The sequence below is a fragment of the Gadus chalcogrammus genome, chromosome 10 (assembly GCF_026213295.1).
Source record: "Gadus chalcogrammus isolate NIFS_2021 chromosome 10, NIFS_Gcha_1.0, whole genome shotgun sequence".
Classification (NCBI taxonomy): Eukaryota; Metazoa; Chordata; class Actinopteri; order Gadiformes; family Gadidae; genus Gadus; species Gadus chalcogrammus.
The window spans coordinates 19,967,312-19,984,365 of NC_079421.1; the positions used below are offsets into that span (position 1 = coordinate 19,967,312).

At 47.6% G+C, this 17,054-nt stretch overlaps 1 protein-coding gene and 1 non-coding gene across 2 annotated transcripts; both read right to left on the minus strand.

The window, feature by feature from the left end:
- Positions 1 to 1,597: 1,597 nt before the first annotated feature.
- Positions 1,598 to 16,678, minus strand: bod1l1 (biorientation of chromosomes in cell division 1-like 1). Its single transcript, XM_056600212.1, has 30 exons — positions 16,428 to 16,678; positions 16,023 to 16,147; positions 15,585 to 15,775; positions 14,904 to 15,419; positions 14,454 to 14,603; positions 13,858 to 14,018; positions 13,603 to 13,699; positions 13,007 to 13,133; positions 12,833 to 12,893; positions 10,682 to 12,731; positions 10,526 to 10,596; positions 10,190 to 10,298; positions 9,872 to 10,003; positions 9,738 to 9,781; positions 9,379 to 9,433; positions 9,192 to 9,241; positions 8,934 to 9,015; positions 8,731 to 8,786; positions 8,313 to 8,388; positions 7,250 to 7,299; positions 6,614 to 6,875; positions 5,914 to 5,978; positions 5,640 to 5,703; positions 5,338 to 5,387; positions 5,131 to 5,176; positions 4,897 to 4,958; positions 4,468 to 4,612; positions 3,702 to 3,822; positions 3,277 to 3,354; positions 1,598 to 2,844 (listed from the first exon to the last, which is right to left on the minus strand). Exons 1-30 carry the CDS (start codon positions 16,542 to 16,544, stop codon positions 2,718 to 2,720), a joined length of 5,340 nt encoding a protein of 1,779 aa, XP_056456187.1. The 5' UTR covers positions 16,545 to 16,678; the 3' UTR covers positions 1,598 to 2,717.
- A 241-nt stretch (positions 16,679 to 16,919) lies between these two features.
- On the minus strand, positions 16,920 to 17,001 carry trnal-aag (transfer RNA leucine (anticodon AAG)). Its single transcript has one exon. It is a non-coding gene; the product is annotated as a tRNA-Leu (tRNA).
- Between the last annotated feature and the right edge of the window lie 53 nt (positions 17,002 to 17,054).

Sequence of the window (17,054 nt, forward strand, 5' to 3'; positions counted from 1 at the left end):
TAGATAGACAAAGTCAGAGAGATGGATAGTATATTTGCTCATCGGCTCCTGAAAAATGACCTCTTCTGGAACATTGGCTAATGCATTTGTTGCTCAAGCGCATCATAAAAGCTTTCTCCCATTCTCCACAAACTCCAGCTATCTAAGTGTTCCCTGATTGATGCTCACTTCAGGGCACGCATGAATGAAAATGTCTGTCAGACAACAATCCGGGTTTCGTCAGTATCATGTCAGATGTGAAATGCCAACACGCTTGAAGTCACACGAGGTAGTGTGGTTCTGAAAACTATTTAGGAGTGCTCTGAGGTTGTCTGACGGTGACCTTCTGTGGTTGAACTCCCCCGACTGGAATTGGTTTTCTACTCTGCTCACCTATCTATGAGTTTCTATCATTATAACATTGAATAATTGAATACTCAATGCTTCTTTTCTCCACCTTTTCTGTTCTCAATCCAACTTGTGCACCTGCAAAAACTGGAGGTTATAGACAATACGTTATTTTGATGATGCAGTTTAATATTATTTTCAATGTAAGTATAGGAATATCATCCTCTCTCTTTGAGTATATGGATTGGTGGATATAGACGGACAATCTTAAAGATTTATGTCTTATGTATTTTTCTTTGCTCTGCAATTTCACATATAGGCCTACACCATATTATATTAAACTCGTCTCTGCCACAGAATAATTTCAATACTGCGAAATAAATACCAAAAGAAACCATTAAACCACTATTCCTCCCAGCTGCCTGTCTCTATTTCGGTGCCTCTCGCCTGAAACCCTTCTGACGTTTAACACCTGTTAACTTTTACGTGTTGTGAGAGAAGCAGCTGAATAGGCGGCCATTATGTTCCGTGCCAGTCTCGTTGGCCATATCCCCAGTAGAGGAAAGACCACTCCCAACGTGGAGCGCCCCTTAACCCAGCCGCGAATGGTAAGCGGCTCCACTGTAGGACAACCTCTGCTCAAACCCAATGGTACTTCCATTCCATTCGTCTGATGAAGGCAACCCCCCCCCACCGTCTTTTCCACAGCCCGCTCAAGAGCTACACCGGGAGCTCGAGCGCTCGGCTTGGCGGTTAAACTGTATCATTAGGAGAAGGTCCCACAGTGCGCGTGTCCATCACGATTGCGTCGAGCTATAGCCAAGGAGGTTTGTTTTGTCACAAGACGTCAACCCCAATCGTTCTTGAGTTGGCCGGGTGCTCAAACTCTCCCAACCACAAAAGTGATACTTGAGGATATAGGCCCTATAGGCCGATGTTATTTTTTTTAATAAACTGGAGAAAAGTATGGTCGGCACGCTAGCCTACAGGAAGGTACGGTAACCAGAAACACGTACGGTAATTGATTGTAAAAAAATAAATAAAAAATGGTTGGATTTTTTTTTTGGATTTGGTTCTAAGAATCAGTGTCTAAGCACGACCCTCATAACATCAGCAATTATCAGATTTATTGCCAATCAAAAACTTTCATGGCAAACTATGTTGCCCCCCTCCTTCTCCAAGTCCCTTCAATCAAGTAGGCCTATCTTTGTTTTCTTCTTCTTTGAGTAAGATATTATTTAATACGCAGGAATGTCCTATTTCCCGCAGTGATATTGGTTCGAAGGTTTGATTATGAACACATTGAATGATCGCACATCCAACAGGAAAATTATACTCTGATACACGTTAACATCACGCTAGGCCTACCAAATATAACGTTATACTCAATAGGCCTCTCATTATAGTACTGAACATAATTTAGGAATTGTAATAGATAAAACTACGTGACACACAATAGACATTACATTGTGACTGTAGTGCGGTAAAGTAAGCCTACGTTATAGGGTTAAACATTAGCAAAATATATTTATTTATTTTTCATATTTCGTTTGCGTAAAAATAAATAGGTTGGCTTCATTCACACAAATGACCCATTTCAGACCTTGGTTACTCGTACAATAGAGTACAGTACATGCAGTCTGTTAAAAAAATGTACTTTAATCACATAGAACCAGAGTGTAGGCTACTGTATGGAGCTCAACGTGTTCACATATAGTTGGCAAATACTGTTTTGCTATTCAAACGAGAATTCATACTGAGAACATTAAAAATAAAACATGATAAAAATTGGAGAAAAATGTCTCCGTTACATTCACAGAATGAATAATTATTATTTGATGTCCACAACAATGAAAAAGTATCGACTTGCATCAAATAAACTAAACATTTGAGCAGGTCTCAAAGCTAACCAAAGTGACACTTTCACACCCATGCCTGAAAATCGGACCCAATTACAAGTAAGGCCCTTGATTGGTCAAAAATACTCTCCTTCGCAGGGCATTACTGAATAAATGATGAAATGATGACGCCTGATCGAAGCCATATGGGTTGTATGGCTGCCGAAGGCATTCAGAAGGATTCCTGCTCAAAGCCCCCCCCCCCCCCAACCATCACAGGGAAGGTATAATACTAACCAGAGCTTCAATACCCTTCGCCACAACCCTCGGCTCACTGCCTTGTGTGCAGAATGCCAGTAAGAGACAGGGCTTTAAGATCCGCAAAATATAACAGGTGTCCATTTGGTTCTCGAACGGTGTGCGTTTGACACGGATGTGAAATAATATTTACAATAATAGCATAGCGAATAAAAAAAAAAAGGACAAAACGCCCCACAAAGTACGACTAAAAATATAAAGGTTAAAAAAAAAATGCAGTGCAGTGGTCTATTCTCAGCGCTTGGATCTCTTGGAGGGGGTCTCCTCTGGCTTGGGTGCTGCCCCCCGGGTGCGCACCGCAGGGGGGCTGGCCTCGCGTTTACGAGCCCCCTTGGCTCCGGCGGCCTGGCCCCGCGTTCCGCTGTGGGGGGGGATGGACGAGAGACAGAGTCAGAGGGGGAATCATTTAGTTTGATTAGTAATCGTTTGCCGACGAATACCACTGCTGCGCTCTCTGTCCATAACTTTTAAATGCATGGCGTTAAAATACCGTTTACGAAGCTCAATAATAAACACATCTCAATCATGTAGGACCTCCCTCAAGCTCTATTTTATCCTCATACTTATGGGTAACATCACTTGGTAAGCCGTCGTTGTTATTTTCCACTCAAGCGATTGCAAACTGTTCTACTCCCCAGACACCCCAACGCCCCATCGCCCTTCGCCCTGATCTGAACGGTAAGGAGAGGTGAACGGTATGGACTCAGTAGCCAGGCCCGCGGCGTCCAGCGTTTAGCCCCCGGGCTCAACAGGGGGTCCCCCGGTGGAACCCGGCAGGTGGGGTCAAACTCACCGCGGCGTGCTGCCCGGGGCCTCCTCCTTCCCGCCGCTGTGCCGACTGGCGCGCGTCGACGGTTTACTGGGCTTGTTTCTAGCAGCAACGTAAACAGGAGGGAAAAACCGGTTACAGGCGGAACTACTGTACCCCCACATCCAGGAGCCGCCTCATTGGGGCCAACATGGCGACGGAGGCCAACTCCTCTGTGGCCCTCGTTTATCGGACGCCAAACATCCACATCCACATCAACATCTTGTTTTTGCATCCAGACGCAGGGTTAATAAACACAGGAAATTGTGCGGAGTTGATAGCCAGGTTCCAGGAATCGGATCGTTGAGATGGCGTTATCTGCCAAGGGGTGGGTGTGTGTGTGTACGCGTGTGTCTACATGCATGTGTGTACACGTGTGTGTGTGTGTGTGTGTGTGCATGTGCGCGTACTTCTCGGCCTCCATGCGAGAAGCTGAGCGCGTAGTTCGGCTCTTGTGATCCCCTTCCTCCTCATCCTCATCTTCCTCCGTGTTCAGCCCGCTCTCGTCAGCCTTCTCTTCCATTTTGTCGGCTAAGATAAACAAGATAAACAACAAAGAAACAACAAATACATGACGCTGGTTGATGAATCATCATCCAAACAGCTGATATGGAGGTAAAGCTGGACGCTTTAATAAGACTAGATGTACTGAATATGGGTGACAAGAGTATTAATAAATTATAAAGTTACACAATTACGAGCACTTACAGAAGGCCAAGCAAAATAAGAAGAAAAGCTTTAAAACAAAACAACTTTCAGATTTTGAAGCAAACTTGTACGCAACCACTTTAGTGAGGCAACACAGACGTTGCTTGGGAAACACACTCTCTGTTGACGGACCTTCCAGCAAAGCGGAGGAATGGTGCGCAAATCTAAGCCAACGATAAAGGAGGGCAGTGCTCGTCCATCACTCGGCTGGCCGCGAGGGGCACCGAGGGTGTTTGGCTTCTGGGGTGGATCAACGGTACCAAACAGCTGGCTGTTACCCAACATAGCGTCAGCTGATCAGAGACAAGACGTGCGCTTTATGAACACGTTCAGTAGAACACCCGGAGCCAGGAATACGTGTTGGCTGCTTGGGAGCTCATGCAGTGAAGGTGAACTCCCCACTGACCCTATTTTGTTATATTCAGGGGTATGACGTCATCTTTAGTTCTAGTGTTTTGACGGCTGTACCTGAGTCTGCGTTGGCGGCGGCAGCGGCGGCAGCGGTGGCGGCGGCGGCGGCGGCGGCAGCGGCAGCGGCTTTGGGAGGCCGGCCCCTCCGGGCGGGTTTCTTGAGAGTGGTCTCCTGCTCCGACCGGGGCTGTTCCTCCTCCACCTTCAGACGGGGACACGGACAACAACTCAGTGGAGATCTCTGCCGTACCAAATGTTTGCACTTCATAAAGAGAAAGTACCAGAAGGTACGTTGTGAAGCGGATGATTACTCAGATGAGGCTAGTTTAATTCTTATTAATCCTCTACTCGAAAATACAGTAATGTTAAAGAAACCTATACAAACAATAGTAATATTAAATAATAGAAATATTATTTAGTTTCATCGCTGTTTATTTTGCCACACATCCATATGTGTATTCTTTGGTATTTTGTGTATTTGCATACATCTGTCTTGTTATCACTGGAGCCTTCCTGTTTTCCTTCCTCCAGGTCTTCTGATTGGTCGCCTGAGAGGAAGAGAGAGACAAAAAAAACAATCAGATTAACATGTAACCGATTTTTTATAGAATGAGTGTTAAAGATGTCAGATAAGTCAGATCCGTGGGGATGATCTTAAATTTAAAGCACACTGGAACAAATTCAATGTGCATTATTGGTTATGTTGCGTGTTACTCCCACCGTCGTCTGGGCTGTGTTGTTTCTCCTCTTGCTCCTCGCTGGTCTCCTGTAGGGACAACGACACAAGCGCAATGAACAGAAGACCTCAGGATCTAAACTCTTTTTACCTCAGGGTTGACAAACCACAGCGGGCATGAAAACCCAGACATAATGGAACGGTCAACAAAGGTCAGATGAACATGTAAATATACTGGGAATAAAACTCACTTCTGCAGATTTCTGTGTCTCTTCACAACCTTCTGTTTTTGAGGGCTCACCTAGAGAAGCAGTTGGGAGGGGGGGGGGGGGAGAAACAAAGGCTGAAACAATTAAATTGTGTCACAATCCATTATCTTTTCAGCTGGCCAGCTACCCGACTAGGCTAGTTAGCTGACTAGGCTAGTTAGCTGACTCGGCTAGTTAGCTGACTAGCTCCCCAACCACACCGAATTCGGCACTGGTCTCTCTTTAAATACAAAGCCAGAGACGAGGACCCAGTGGGACGGTAACTGAATTAGAAGCCAGCTCACCAGTTTGGGAGGTAAGCCCAGGATGGGACGGCTCCACTGCATCAACGACACCGCGGGCCTCGGACTGACGAGGCGACAGGAAATAGGAATAAACAGTGAGTTGGTCATCATACCAACTCGCTCCATACGCCCCAATATTACACTTTAGTTTTAACATATTTGAGTCTGCTGAAGGGGTTGTCTCTCTACTCGTCATTCAGGTGCATATCCGATAATAATGATCCGATATTGCATATATTTAACAATAATACAAAAGCTGGGAACAAACTGAAACCTCTTTTTGCTCCAATGGGGTTTCTTCTTTCTCCTCATCTTTCTTCTCATCTTTCTCCTGAACAACTGAAGATGAGAGAAGGAAGGAAGGTGTTATTGTCCTGAATAAAGGATCCAAACTTTGGGCTAGGCCAATACAGTGAGGTTCTGTTATATTTACATGTGCCCTTCTAAACGGATTAAGCTCCGAACATTCATTCCCAGAACAGCCCTGTGAAGGCTCAAGACGAGCCTTACATCCAAAACAATAACTATTTGACAGGTGAGGAAGAGGTCTTTGGTCGATGGAAACACATTGTTGTCCACCGAGCCATGCCACGGCCAAACTGGATGCCTTACAGTTGGGGTAGGATAGGGTCGAGCTCACGGTGTTTGACTCCCAGCTGAAAGGGTTGTGGTCTTGAACTCAAATGTCCACACTCACAGCCTACTCTGTAGGCACCTTGGGCAAGATGTCCGACACCTACCTGCCACTTTTCCATCTAAAAGACTCAAGTATTTTGTTGCAAGCTGCTAAAAGCCTAAATAATAATTATTAGCCAATTGATACAACCTTACTCAATATCCCCCTTTTGCACAAAAGTACCGACGCAATTGAAGTCCTAATCCTTAATTTCAATAGATCTTTTAACAAAATGATTATTAATCATGATTTCTAGTCCCTAAGAGAGTCGCTAGCCTCTTGATATGGAGACCCTTACTGGTGGTGGTGGTGGTGGTGGTGGTGGTGGTGGTGGTAGAGGTGGAGGCGGTGGTGTCTTGGGCCTGGTTCGCTGGACGGCGCCCCCTGCGGGTGGGAGTCTCTGCCTTCTTCTCCACCTCCTTGGGGTGCGTCTCCTCCTCCTCCTTCACCTCCTCCTCCTCCTCTCCCTCCTCGCCCTCCTCCGCCCCCTCGGGTCCAGCTCTGGACGACCGTCCTCGGCGGGGAGCTCTGGCCTCTGGCGCTTTGACCTCTTCGGTTTCCTGAGGACAAACAGAATGAAGAGACGAAGGGATTCAAACGTCCAGATAGCCTGAACATTCCTACATGATGGTGGAAATGTTAGAGAAGTAATACAATATATTCAGTCTCTAAGAAATATTATAAATTAAATTAAATTCACTCATTCATCAGGCAATAGGAATGAGACAAACGAACACAAACAGATTGTAAACCGTAACAGAGAGACGCAGTGAACGTGAGCTAACCCATCGTTCGAACAAGTTCGAGCTAAGGGCCCCGAAAAGTGCTAGGAGCGAGTAATTGAGCTCGTAAACTTTAAAGCAACCAATTCAAAATGGAGGCCAAACCGCCGTGTATTTGTAGTGTTTGGTTTGATTTTATTTTATTTTCCTACCTCGACAGACGGTTGCTCTTGGCCGTCCTTTTCCTCCTTCTCAGCTGAATCTGTAGAAAGAATGAAAATTATTACGTTTGCATGTATTTTCACAGGGAGGTCAGGTATTTTCATCGGCTTCAACTGTATTTTCATCTACTCCAGCCGCGCTAATGACAACGTTTAATAATAAAGTACCCTTTTTGTTCAAGTCCTCGTACCGGGAGGGAAAACTATGACCAGGAGAGGTCAACGAGGAGCAATTTACTCTCTAGTTTACGACTAGCACTGGGGAGGCCAAGCATTTAGACCTGTGAGAGACTGTAGAATACTGTGGTGTCCTTCAATAAAAATAAAATCTCAGCATATTTCTCACTTAGATGAATAACCAAAACGTTATTCAGGTAGTTGTTAATCTGGGATAATCAGGGGTGCAAACTGGTGAAGGCCCAAAAAGGTGACAACCTTTTAATGCCAGGAAAAAAACTAAAAATGAGCAATGGGTGGTGCCCCCCTCCTATGATTCATGAGATACTTTCTACTAACTCTGTTAAATTGGCACATAAAAGCCCGTCAGTGACATTCAGACCTATATGAAGCAGGGCTAACAATAAAAAAAACTCAGTTGCATCAATTAGAATTAAGATGTATTTACGTGAATTACAAATAACTTAAAAATAATGACATACATTTCCCCACCACATACAACTCCAGTCCAGCCCACTAAAGCACATTACTTGTGCAATTTTCCCTTTGCCTGTACCAGTGCTCTTTCAGATTTTGGGCAGACGCGCCTCTCTTTGGCTCGCCTGTCCTCCTCCAGTGCAGTCTCCCTGCTTTGCTATAAATTGCTATATCTTTTTTAACTCGAATCCTAGGAATGATACTCTATAAACGCCATAATATCTCACTGTTAACAGTCTAACTTGTTCATAAGAATGAGCTGTAACACTAACCAGCCCTACAGGCGACACGGGTCAGATACACACTCTTGAAGTCCCGTGCCGGGCCGTGCAGGTCAATGCAGAACCCTGATCCAAACGTTTCCTTTGACAGAGTATAAATAATAGTAAACATAAAGTACCAGAGTCCTTGCTGCAGGAGGATTTCTGCATTGAAAGCCTCCGCATGCGGGTCAGTCTCCCCTCCGTTTTATCTTCCTGAAGAACAAAATGGATAGAATTAAGAATGCGGATCAGGTGAAGCAGATTGTTATTTCACTGAATCGTGTGTCAGTCGTAAGGACCTGTCCAGCTCACCTTGTCAGGCAGGGCATTAACACAGTGTGGTCGGTCACACACACACACACACACACACACACACACACACACACACACACACACACACACACACACACACACACACACACACACACACACACACACACACACACACACACACACACACACACACACACACACACACACACACACCCCCCTATCTATTGATCATAAGTGCTATGGCTGATTCAAAGAATAATAGAATCATTTGAAGATATTGACCTTCTGGGACAGGTCCGTGGTCCTCTCCTCCTCCTGCTGCTTATCCAAGTCAGAGGCTGGAAGAGAGAAGGCAACCCACAACAAGCCAAGTTGACTCTGAGGAAACTGATTGTTTGTTGTTCATCCATTTCAACTGATGGTTTGTGATCATTATTTAAATTATATGAGTGGTCCAGGCGAGGAGATGTAGTGAACACACTCACCGGTATCTTCCGCAGTCTTGGATTCATGTTGATGCTTGGTCCCTTCAACCTCCAGCGTAGGGGCCGGAACATCACACACCGTCTGTGAAGACGAGATACAAACAACATAATCAATCAAAAGTCTGATTAATATGTGGTTTAGTTAACAATAGCAAACATAATACATCATAGTCAATATCACATTCACCTCCTTTGAAGAACTTTTCAAGTACACGGTTTGAAGTAATACTACTGTGTGAATGTTAAGAGATGACTTACATTTTGTGAATCTTTTGTGACCCCCTCTCCCTCCGGAACTGGTTGAACGGCTAACGAAAACATCAAATGTAAATAACAAGAACGTTTTTCTGATCTCGATCATCCACTATACATCAAGAATAGCATTATTAAAAAACGGTCAAAGTTAGATTTTGAACCGAATAAGGAATGATGACTAGTTACTTACCAACGTTGTCAACGTCCACCGTTGCCTGAATCTCCCCAACCTCCATCTCCTCTTCCTATTGGACAGAAACAGACGGCTCAGAAATATAACCCCAACACTAAAAATCGGACTGCAGTTATCCGAGATTTTCTAACCTATGGCAACTCGAAGCGCTTTTCAATTAGTGCTCACATTTACACATTCATAAAACACATTCATAAAACACATTCATACACCAAAAGGTGTCAGCCAGAACAGCGGCCGCGCCTGGAGGGAGCAGTACGGGTTATGTGTCTCGCTCAGGGGCCACTTCGCTAGGAGATCAAACCACCAAAATAACAGCTAGCGGAAAGCGTATACATGCCCGCCCTGCAGCTCACCTTCGCGCTCATCTCGGCACCCACCACCTCTGGCTTGGGTTCCCCTAAAGGAGGAAGAAGGATCAGATCACAGCATTGAAAAGGAAGGACTGGTATTCTCCTTTCTTTACTTAAATATACACATCGTGCCTCACCAGGTTGGCTGGAGCTTTCAGACTCTTCCGACACATTGGTTGGGAGAGGTTCAGAGCTGATCACCCGGGTGTTGGCGGTCGTTTCTGCCTTTACTTTGGTCTCAAGGTGTTCGGACCCAGCTTCGCCTGCAGCTGAAGCAGTGGTACAATGTAAATCAGAAAACCTTAGACATGAGCCACCACAGTTAAGCACACAGAAAACAGTTTCCCCGAAGTAAACGGCTGCGTCTTTATCACAGAGACCATTTCACCGGGGAACATCTACATTTTATGACAGTTGACGTACTCACAAACCCACATCAGATCAAAACCTCTTACTGTTAATTCCCATTTCCGGTGACAACAGGTCGACAGAGGGCGTTTCTGGTTCTGCTTCCATCTCTGGATCTCTGAGATTTGAAGTCTTGTCGGACTTAATTTGATCAACCTATAATAGAAAGAATAGAGGAACGGTAAACACACATTTGTTTGAATATTATACCGTCAACGTTCAGTTCAGTTTAGTTAAATCAAGTTAAAATGAAATACTTAAAAAAATATATTGAATCATGCATTATATTGCACTATGATAAAATGTTTAAGAAGCAATTCAGAACGACCACCAGATATTTTCTGGATGCACAGCGTGGCGAGAATGATCATGTGACTTCTCACCTCTGGAACAGGTGAAGGCGCCGTCCGCTCCCTGGAGACCATTGGTTCTTTCTCTGACCTATCGGACGCATCTGTGGAAGGAATGATGTTGAAGTTCAAAATAAATAATGAATACGTCCTTAAATGACATTTCAAAGTAGAGTATTGTGGCCGTGCCTGTCCTTTGGTCCTTCCCGTCCTCAGGCTCAGCGACCCGGTCCGGGGAGACCGGGGACGGCTCTTCCTCCCTTTCAGTCGCGGGTTCGACTCCCGCCACAGGGGGTGCATCAGCGGGAACCCCCTTCCCTGCGTCCCCGGCGTCCCCAGCAGCGGGAGCGTCCCCCGGAGGCACCAGCCCCTCCGCGGTGACCGCAGGGGGAGGGGGGGGCGCGAAGGGGGCCCCGGCGGACATGATGCTCTCCGGGTCCATGGACAGGAGGGTCAGCGCGGCCTCCGTCATCATCTTGATCTCGGCGTCCTCTGCGTCCGCCACCACCGGCGCCTGGGGGGGGTCGTCCCGCGTGACCAGGGCGTCCGCCGACGTGCAGATGTCCACCAGGGTCAGCAGGGGGTCGGCCGCCGCGCTGGGCGCCGCCGCCGGCAGACCCTCCAGGTCTCTGAGCCGCGCCTCCGTCTCTCCCTCGCCGGGCTCGGGCGTGATGTCGCTGAGGGCGTCGTCGTACGTGTCGTCGGACGGGGAGGCGGTGGTGGGGACGGCGGTGGTGGTGGTGATGGTGGGAACGGTGGTGGTGGCGGGGGCAGGGGTGGTCGTGCTGGGGGTCACCGTGGCAACGGCGGGACCGAGGGCGGTGCTGGCGTCCCGGGGGAGCGCCGGTTTCTCGGCTGGCGTTTCATCCGCCTCGACCACCGGAGAGGGAAGTGAGGACGCCGCCGCCTTCTCAAGCTTGCCGTCGCCCTGGTGACCCTTGTCGTCGCCCTGGTGACCCTTGTCGTCGCCCTGGTGACCCTTCGTCGTCTTCTTCTTCGCCTCGGGCCCGTCGTTGTCCTTTCTCTCCGGGATCTTGTCGCCCTTCTCGGCCTTCCTCTTGGCAGCCCTGCGGGTTTCCTCGGGTTTCTCCTGGAGAGGCTCTTCCGGGGCGTGCCGGTTTTCCTTGGCGCTCCCGTCCTTCCCCTTTTCCTTGGCGGCGGCGTCGTGTTTGCCGACCGGCGGGACCGCTTTACCTTTGACCTCGGCGGCCGGAGCCTTCTTCTCACTCTTGGACGACGACGACGGACTCTTCACATCTTCCCTGACCTTCGACTTGGACGTCTTCTCCGGGACTTTCCCCTTCTCCGTGAGCTTGGACCTCCGGGGGTCCTTGTCCGCCTCGGAGCTCGACTTGTTGCTCGCCTTCGGACCCTCCGCGTCGACCTTGGCGGTCTTCTCCCTCTCGCCGTCTCGCCCCTCCGTCTTCCCCTTGGGCTTCTCCGCCGGCCGGTCCCCGGAGCAGCTCTTGGTGCGTCGTAGGAGCTCCTTGGGAGGCTTCTCCTTCCTCTTGGCGCCGTCCACTTCCACCTCCCCGCGCTCCGCCCGGGAGGCGCTCGACGTGTCCGGAGTCAGCGACACCTTGGGGCTTTCACTCTTAGTGGAATTCTTCTCTCCTTTTGGCTTCTCCTTTTCTCTGACCTTCTCCCTCCCCCTCTCCTTCTCCTTCTCTCCCTCCTTCTCCTTCTCCGGTCTGGGGGAGTCCATGGAGGCCGCCTTCCCTTTCTTGGAGGACGTGGGGTCTTTAGAAGTCCCCTCGTCCGTCGCACCTTCCAACACGGACCCTCTCCCTTCCCTCGCCGCTCCCGGCGTCTTCTTCTCACCTTTGACCTTTGCCTTTTTCTCCCCTTTCTCCTCAGAAACGGTCGTTTTGGCGGCAGGAGCCTCCTTGTGCGACGCCTCTCCCGGTTGAGCCTCTGCTCGACTTTTCTCGGGCTTCGGTTTGGGTTTCGCGCGCTCGTCCGACACGCTCCGATCCTTCTCCTTGCGCTCTTTAGAAACAGAGTCTTTGCGGGAATGCCGGTCGAATTTCCCGGCAGGGCGGTGCTTGAGGGCATCCTGGGAGCCCTGCTCCAGCTCCAGGATGAAGGAGTGCGTGCGGCTCTTCTCGGAGCTCTTTTTGGGTTCGCTGGAGTCCTCGGAAACGCTCCCGCTGTGCCTTCTGCTTCTCTCGTCCAACGACTGCGATTCTTTTCTGATGGACTTTGGCTGCAGGGGCTTCAGCACTCCCGATTTTGATTCCTATTTGGGGAAAAAAACAAAAAAATAAAATCAGATTGAAAAACCATATGAACAAAAAGGCCATGGATTAAATCAGTGTTTCAAAAAACATTTGTTCGTACTCTCTTTGAGCCTTCGCCAACGGAGTCCGATTTCTTCCTGCTTGAGGTGTCGCCCTCTTTCCTGAAGGAAAAGCAAGATCCATTAGTCAATCGAATAGAGTGCATCACACAGCTATGTAAACACGCGCTCAGACAGACACATTCAAGCCCGTACACACAGTCCTGGACACACACCGTGAGTCGAGTTTCCTCTTCCTATTAAGGGCCATCTTCTTCTCCAGAACTTTCCGCTCTTTGCGCGCCTGCTTGGCCTGGGGTTCCTCGGCGCTGGGAGAGTCGCTCCGCTGCTGCCTCCTCCGGGCTGGGGGGATTAAAGATTAGGGATGCACCGAAATGAAAATTCTTGGCCGAAACCGAAACCGAATATACTGAAGCAGTTGGCCGAAGGCCGAAACCGAATACCGAATGTGGCTTTTAATGTTTTTCATTCATTTTGCTTTAATTTTTCACCATTGCATAAATCAAACAATTAAATGTCCTGTATAAACTTTTTTGTCTATAAAAAAAATCTATTAAAAATTTGATACAAAATATTTATTTAATACTGAACGTTTTCTAACATTCCAGCAGACATTATAGCAAGAATTTAAGAACAATGTACCTTTAAATAAATGAGTATTTTTTATTTTTTTTTACTCTCCTATATTAGATCCGTGTGGCGCAAGTGTTTCTAACGGACTCAATGGATCACGAGGATCCCTAGAGGACGACCTCCTCCCTGGTTCTACAGAAGAACCAGAGGGGAGGGTTCCGGTGGACGGGGACCGCACCTTGCAGCTCGGCCTGCGCTGCTTTCTGCTTGCGCCTCTCCTCCATGCGCTCCCGGTTCTGTTGTCTCTTGAGCAGTCGGTCCTCCTTGTCCTTGGCCTAGCAGAACAGCCATCAGGTCATAGATCTGCCTCGCACGCATCATGCCTCGTGCACAAATCAATCTTCCGAGTACGTTTCTCTCCATTTGCAAAGCGAAAGTAAGAGCATCGACTCAGGCAAAGTGCTCAGACAACACGTGGGAGCGGGGGACTTACTGCACATCTGCGCCGCTCCTCCACCGTGACCTCGTCGTCCGAGTCGCTATAGTAACGGGAGTACAGGAAGGGCTTGTGGACGTAGGCCTTGCGTCTGGGCTTCTGCTCCTTGTCGTCGTCCTCTTTGTCTGCACTCGCTTCCTTATCCACTCCTCCTTCTCCTGGAGTTTAAGTAGAATAAAGAAGGGTTCAGTCATGAGAAGAAAGGTTACCTTAAGAGGTTGAAAATAACGCGTAGTCATTCGTTGCTTATTCATTATTAATGTTTAGGTATAACGAGGAGTCTCTCTATGTCTCTCCGTCTTTCAATTTTCTTGACACCTGTAGATCCGAACGGCATCACGCTTGATGCGTGCATTGTTCAGTACTCAGGAAGTGCAGTGTTGAGCTTTAAGTTGTTTGGATTTACGGTTCTCAAGAAAGCTGGACGCAATGATGCAGGAGGCCAAGCAATCAGCCCGTTCCAAACAGGAACGCTTTTAACAGAATTTGAACGGTGGAAGGATTTCTTGTAGGACGTCTTGTTTTTTTGGTCTTTAATTTTGAATGATATGAAATAAAGCTAAACATGAGGAGGAGAATGCAAAGAGACGGACCATCAGACGGGAGCTGGCCCTCGGAGGAGGACGAGGACAGCGGCTGCTCTTCGTCGCTGTCTTCCTCGAAGGAGGACAGGTCGCTGGTGTGCACCGAGCTCACGGTGATGTCACTCAGGCCCTCCAGGTCAGAGTCCTCCAGGGAATACTCTGCCGGGGAGAGACACGTTAGATCCAATCCTTCCTACGGCGGTTCCTATTAAGTGCTGTGGTATTATAATAATAATAATAATAATAATAATTTGGATACAAATAAACCACCATGGAATCTATAATATACGTTATTATTAATTCACATATAATAATATGGGCCATATCCGACTTCTAATTGCTCGTTAAGCTTTCACGTAAATTGACCATGCAATGCAAGTTTTACACCAAAACAAAATAAAAAAGGCATTGAATAAACAAGTCATAGTCAGCAACACCATCCTCCTCCACCCTGCTCACCTTCCTTCAGCCTCTCCCTCGCCTTCTGCCGTATCTGATTGGGGGATTTCAACACGTCGTCGTCCTCCTGCAGCTTCTCCGCGGAGGCCTTCCCGGTCCGGCCGCCTGCCTTGTCCTTCTCCTCGTCGGCCTGCTCCGGGCCTCCTGCCTTCTCCCCCTCCTCCCCGTCCGTCTCCTCCTCTTTCGTCTTCACCTCAACCGCCTCTCCCTCCTCCTTGCTGGACTCCTGAGACTCCTCCGTCTTGATGTCAACCGCTTGGATCTCTAGCGCCAGTTGAGCTTCCTCTGCCACGTCCGCGGTCTGTCCGTCTTGGCTGAGGTCACCCCCTTCCGCTATGACCATGTCATGGTCTCCCTTCTCCCCCTGCATGGGCTCCTCTGGGGTGGGGCCCTTGCGGCCCTTCTCCCCGCTCGGGCCGGCCCAGGAGCTGGCCCCCTGGTTCAGGGAGGTGATGGTGTCCAGGATGGACATGGCGTCGCTCGCCGTCGTGGTGGTGGGCGGGGCGGCTGACGGGACTGAAGATAAAAGCCACATAGTGTGATGGTCAGCCTCATGTAACCATCGTACTGCACCAACTGTGAACTGCCCCTCGTGAAAACATACCTTTCTGATTCCAAAACTATTGGAAAATGCCTGTTTCTATCTGGCTTTGAATAAGAATAACATCATTATGTGCTCACCTTGCTCCAGAGCACTGCTTTCAGGTTTAACATCAGCAGAGGAGACTGGGAGGGGAGGCTCTTCGCTATAGCTGCCAGGTGACAGGAATTCCCGGACCACTCGCTCCACCTGCGGCCTGAAGGTGTGGTTGATCTTAGGATCGACCACCTGGGCCACAATCCGGTCAACTCCCTGTTCCAGCATACCAGACCTGAAAAGTAAAACTCTAAATGAAGGTCCCACTACGTGTTTATGATTCACGTGTGATTGATAATGAACACACAAAAAGGTGTGACCATTTATCTTTTATTTAGAAGTACATATTTAACATAAGTCGCTTTGTGTAAAAGCGTCTGTTAAATGCCCTAAATGTAAATGTGTACATTGTAGAATATACATTCACTCAAGGGGAAAAAATATAAATGAATAGCGAGGAAGTTCAGGTATGTGTCACGTACTGTAGCACCAACTGTCTTATGTTGTTCCTGAGCTGGTTCTTGTTCAAATGAGGACTCCATGTGTGGTTTGAGAGGTGATTGGAGACAAAGTTGTCAACTCTTTGTTTCAGATTCAGGTAAGCAGGCTGTAAATGACGGTGGAGGAAGAATCTACATTAATATCCACGTTAAACACACACCACCGTACCGTTACAGAAACAGATTGTCTATGATAAATACGATGCAGCCGGGTTGTTGTTATGATTTAAATGTTACGCGGGGGTAACCTTTAAATCACAGACAGGTTTTATACACCAGCACATTTCCTGAGGAGCTCGCGAGTTTTAGAGTATACCAAAACATATATAGATAATACTTTACCAATAAAAAATCCAGATATAAAGTTTACAATTGATTGAACTGTACCTTTGTATCCACGTCTGCCAGGCAGTCCCTCCTAAACTGGTCAAAAAGACCCTGGGTTTTTAAATGATTGACGATCATAGAGACCAACTGCGGGTCACCGGGTGGTAAACCAGCCATTTGGCACTAATAGTAACCAGCTACAGTTAATACAAATTAAAATAGCAATAATAGCTTTCCTCTTTCATTCGTGAACATTCAAATCGAGCACCCGGATTTCTATTATGGTTGTTCAACTTCGAAACAGTGCTTTGACCCGGAAGAAGAAACATTACTACCAATGTTTGGCGCCGCCTAGCGGTATATTCTTGACGGTGACTCTTTAGATATGTAAGGCATAACTAATGAACGGAAGCAATTATTTATGTATTTATTAATATCATTCATCATCATGTTATTTACTCATGTACGAGTTACAGATGAGAGGAAATTTTCTGCAGAACACACTCGATGTCATGGATTAGTTTGAATAATTTTCTTAACAAAACCTTGTTCTGACAGCGGTGGGATTTGAACCCACGCCTCCGAAGAGACTGGAACCTTAATCCAGCGCCTTAGACCGCTCGGCCACGCTATCGTGTATAAAATGTACTCGTCCAAAGTAACAAGTCGAAATTATGAAACATATAT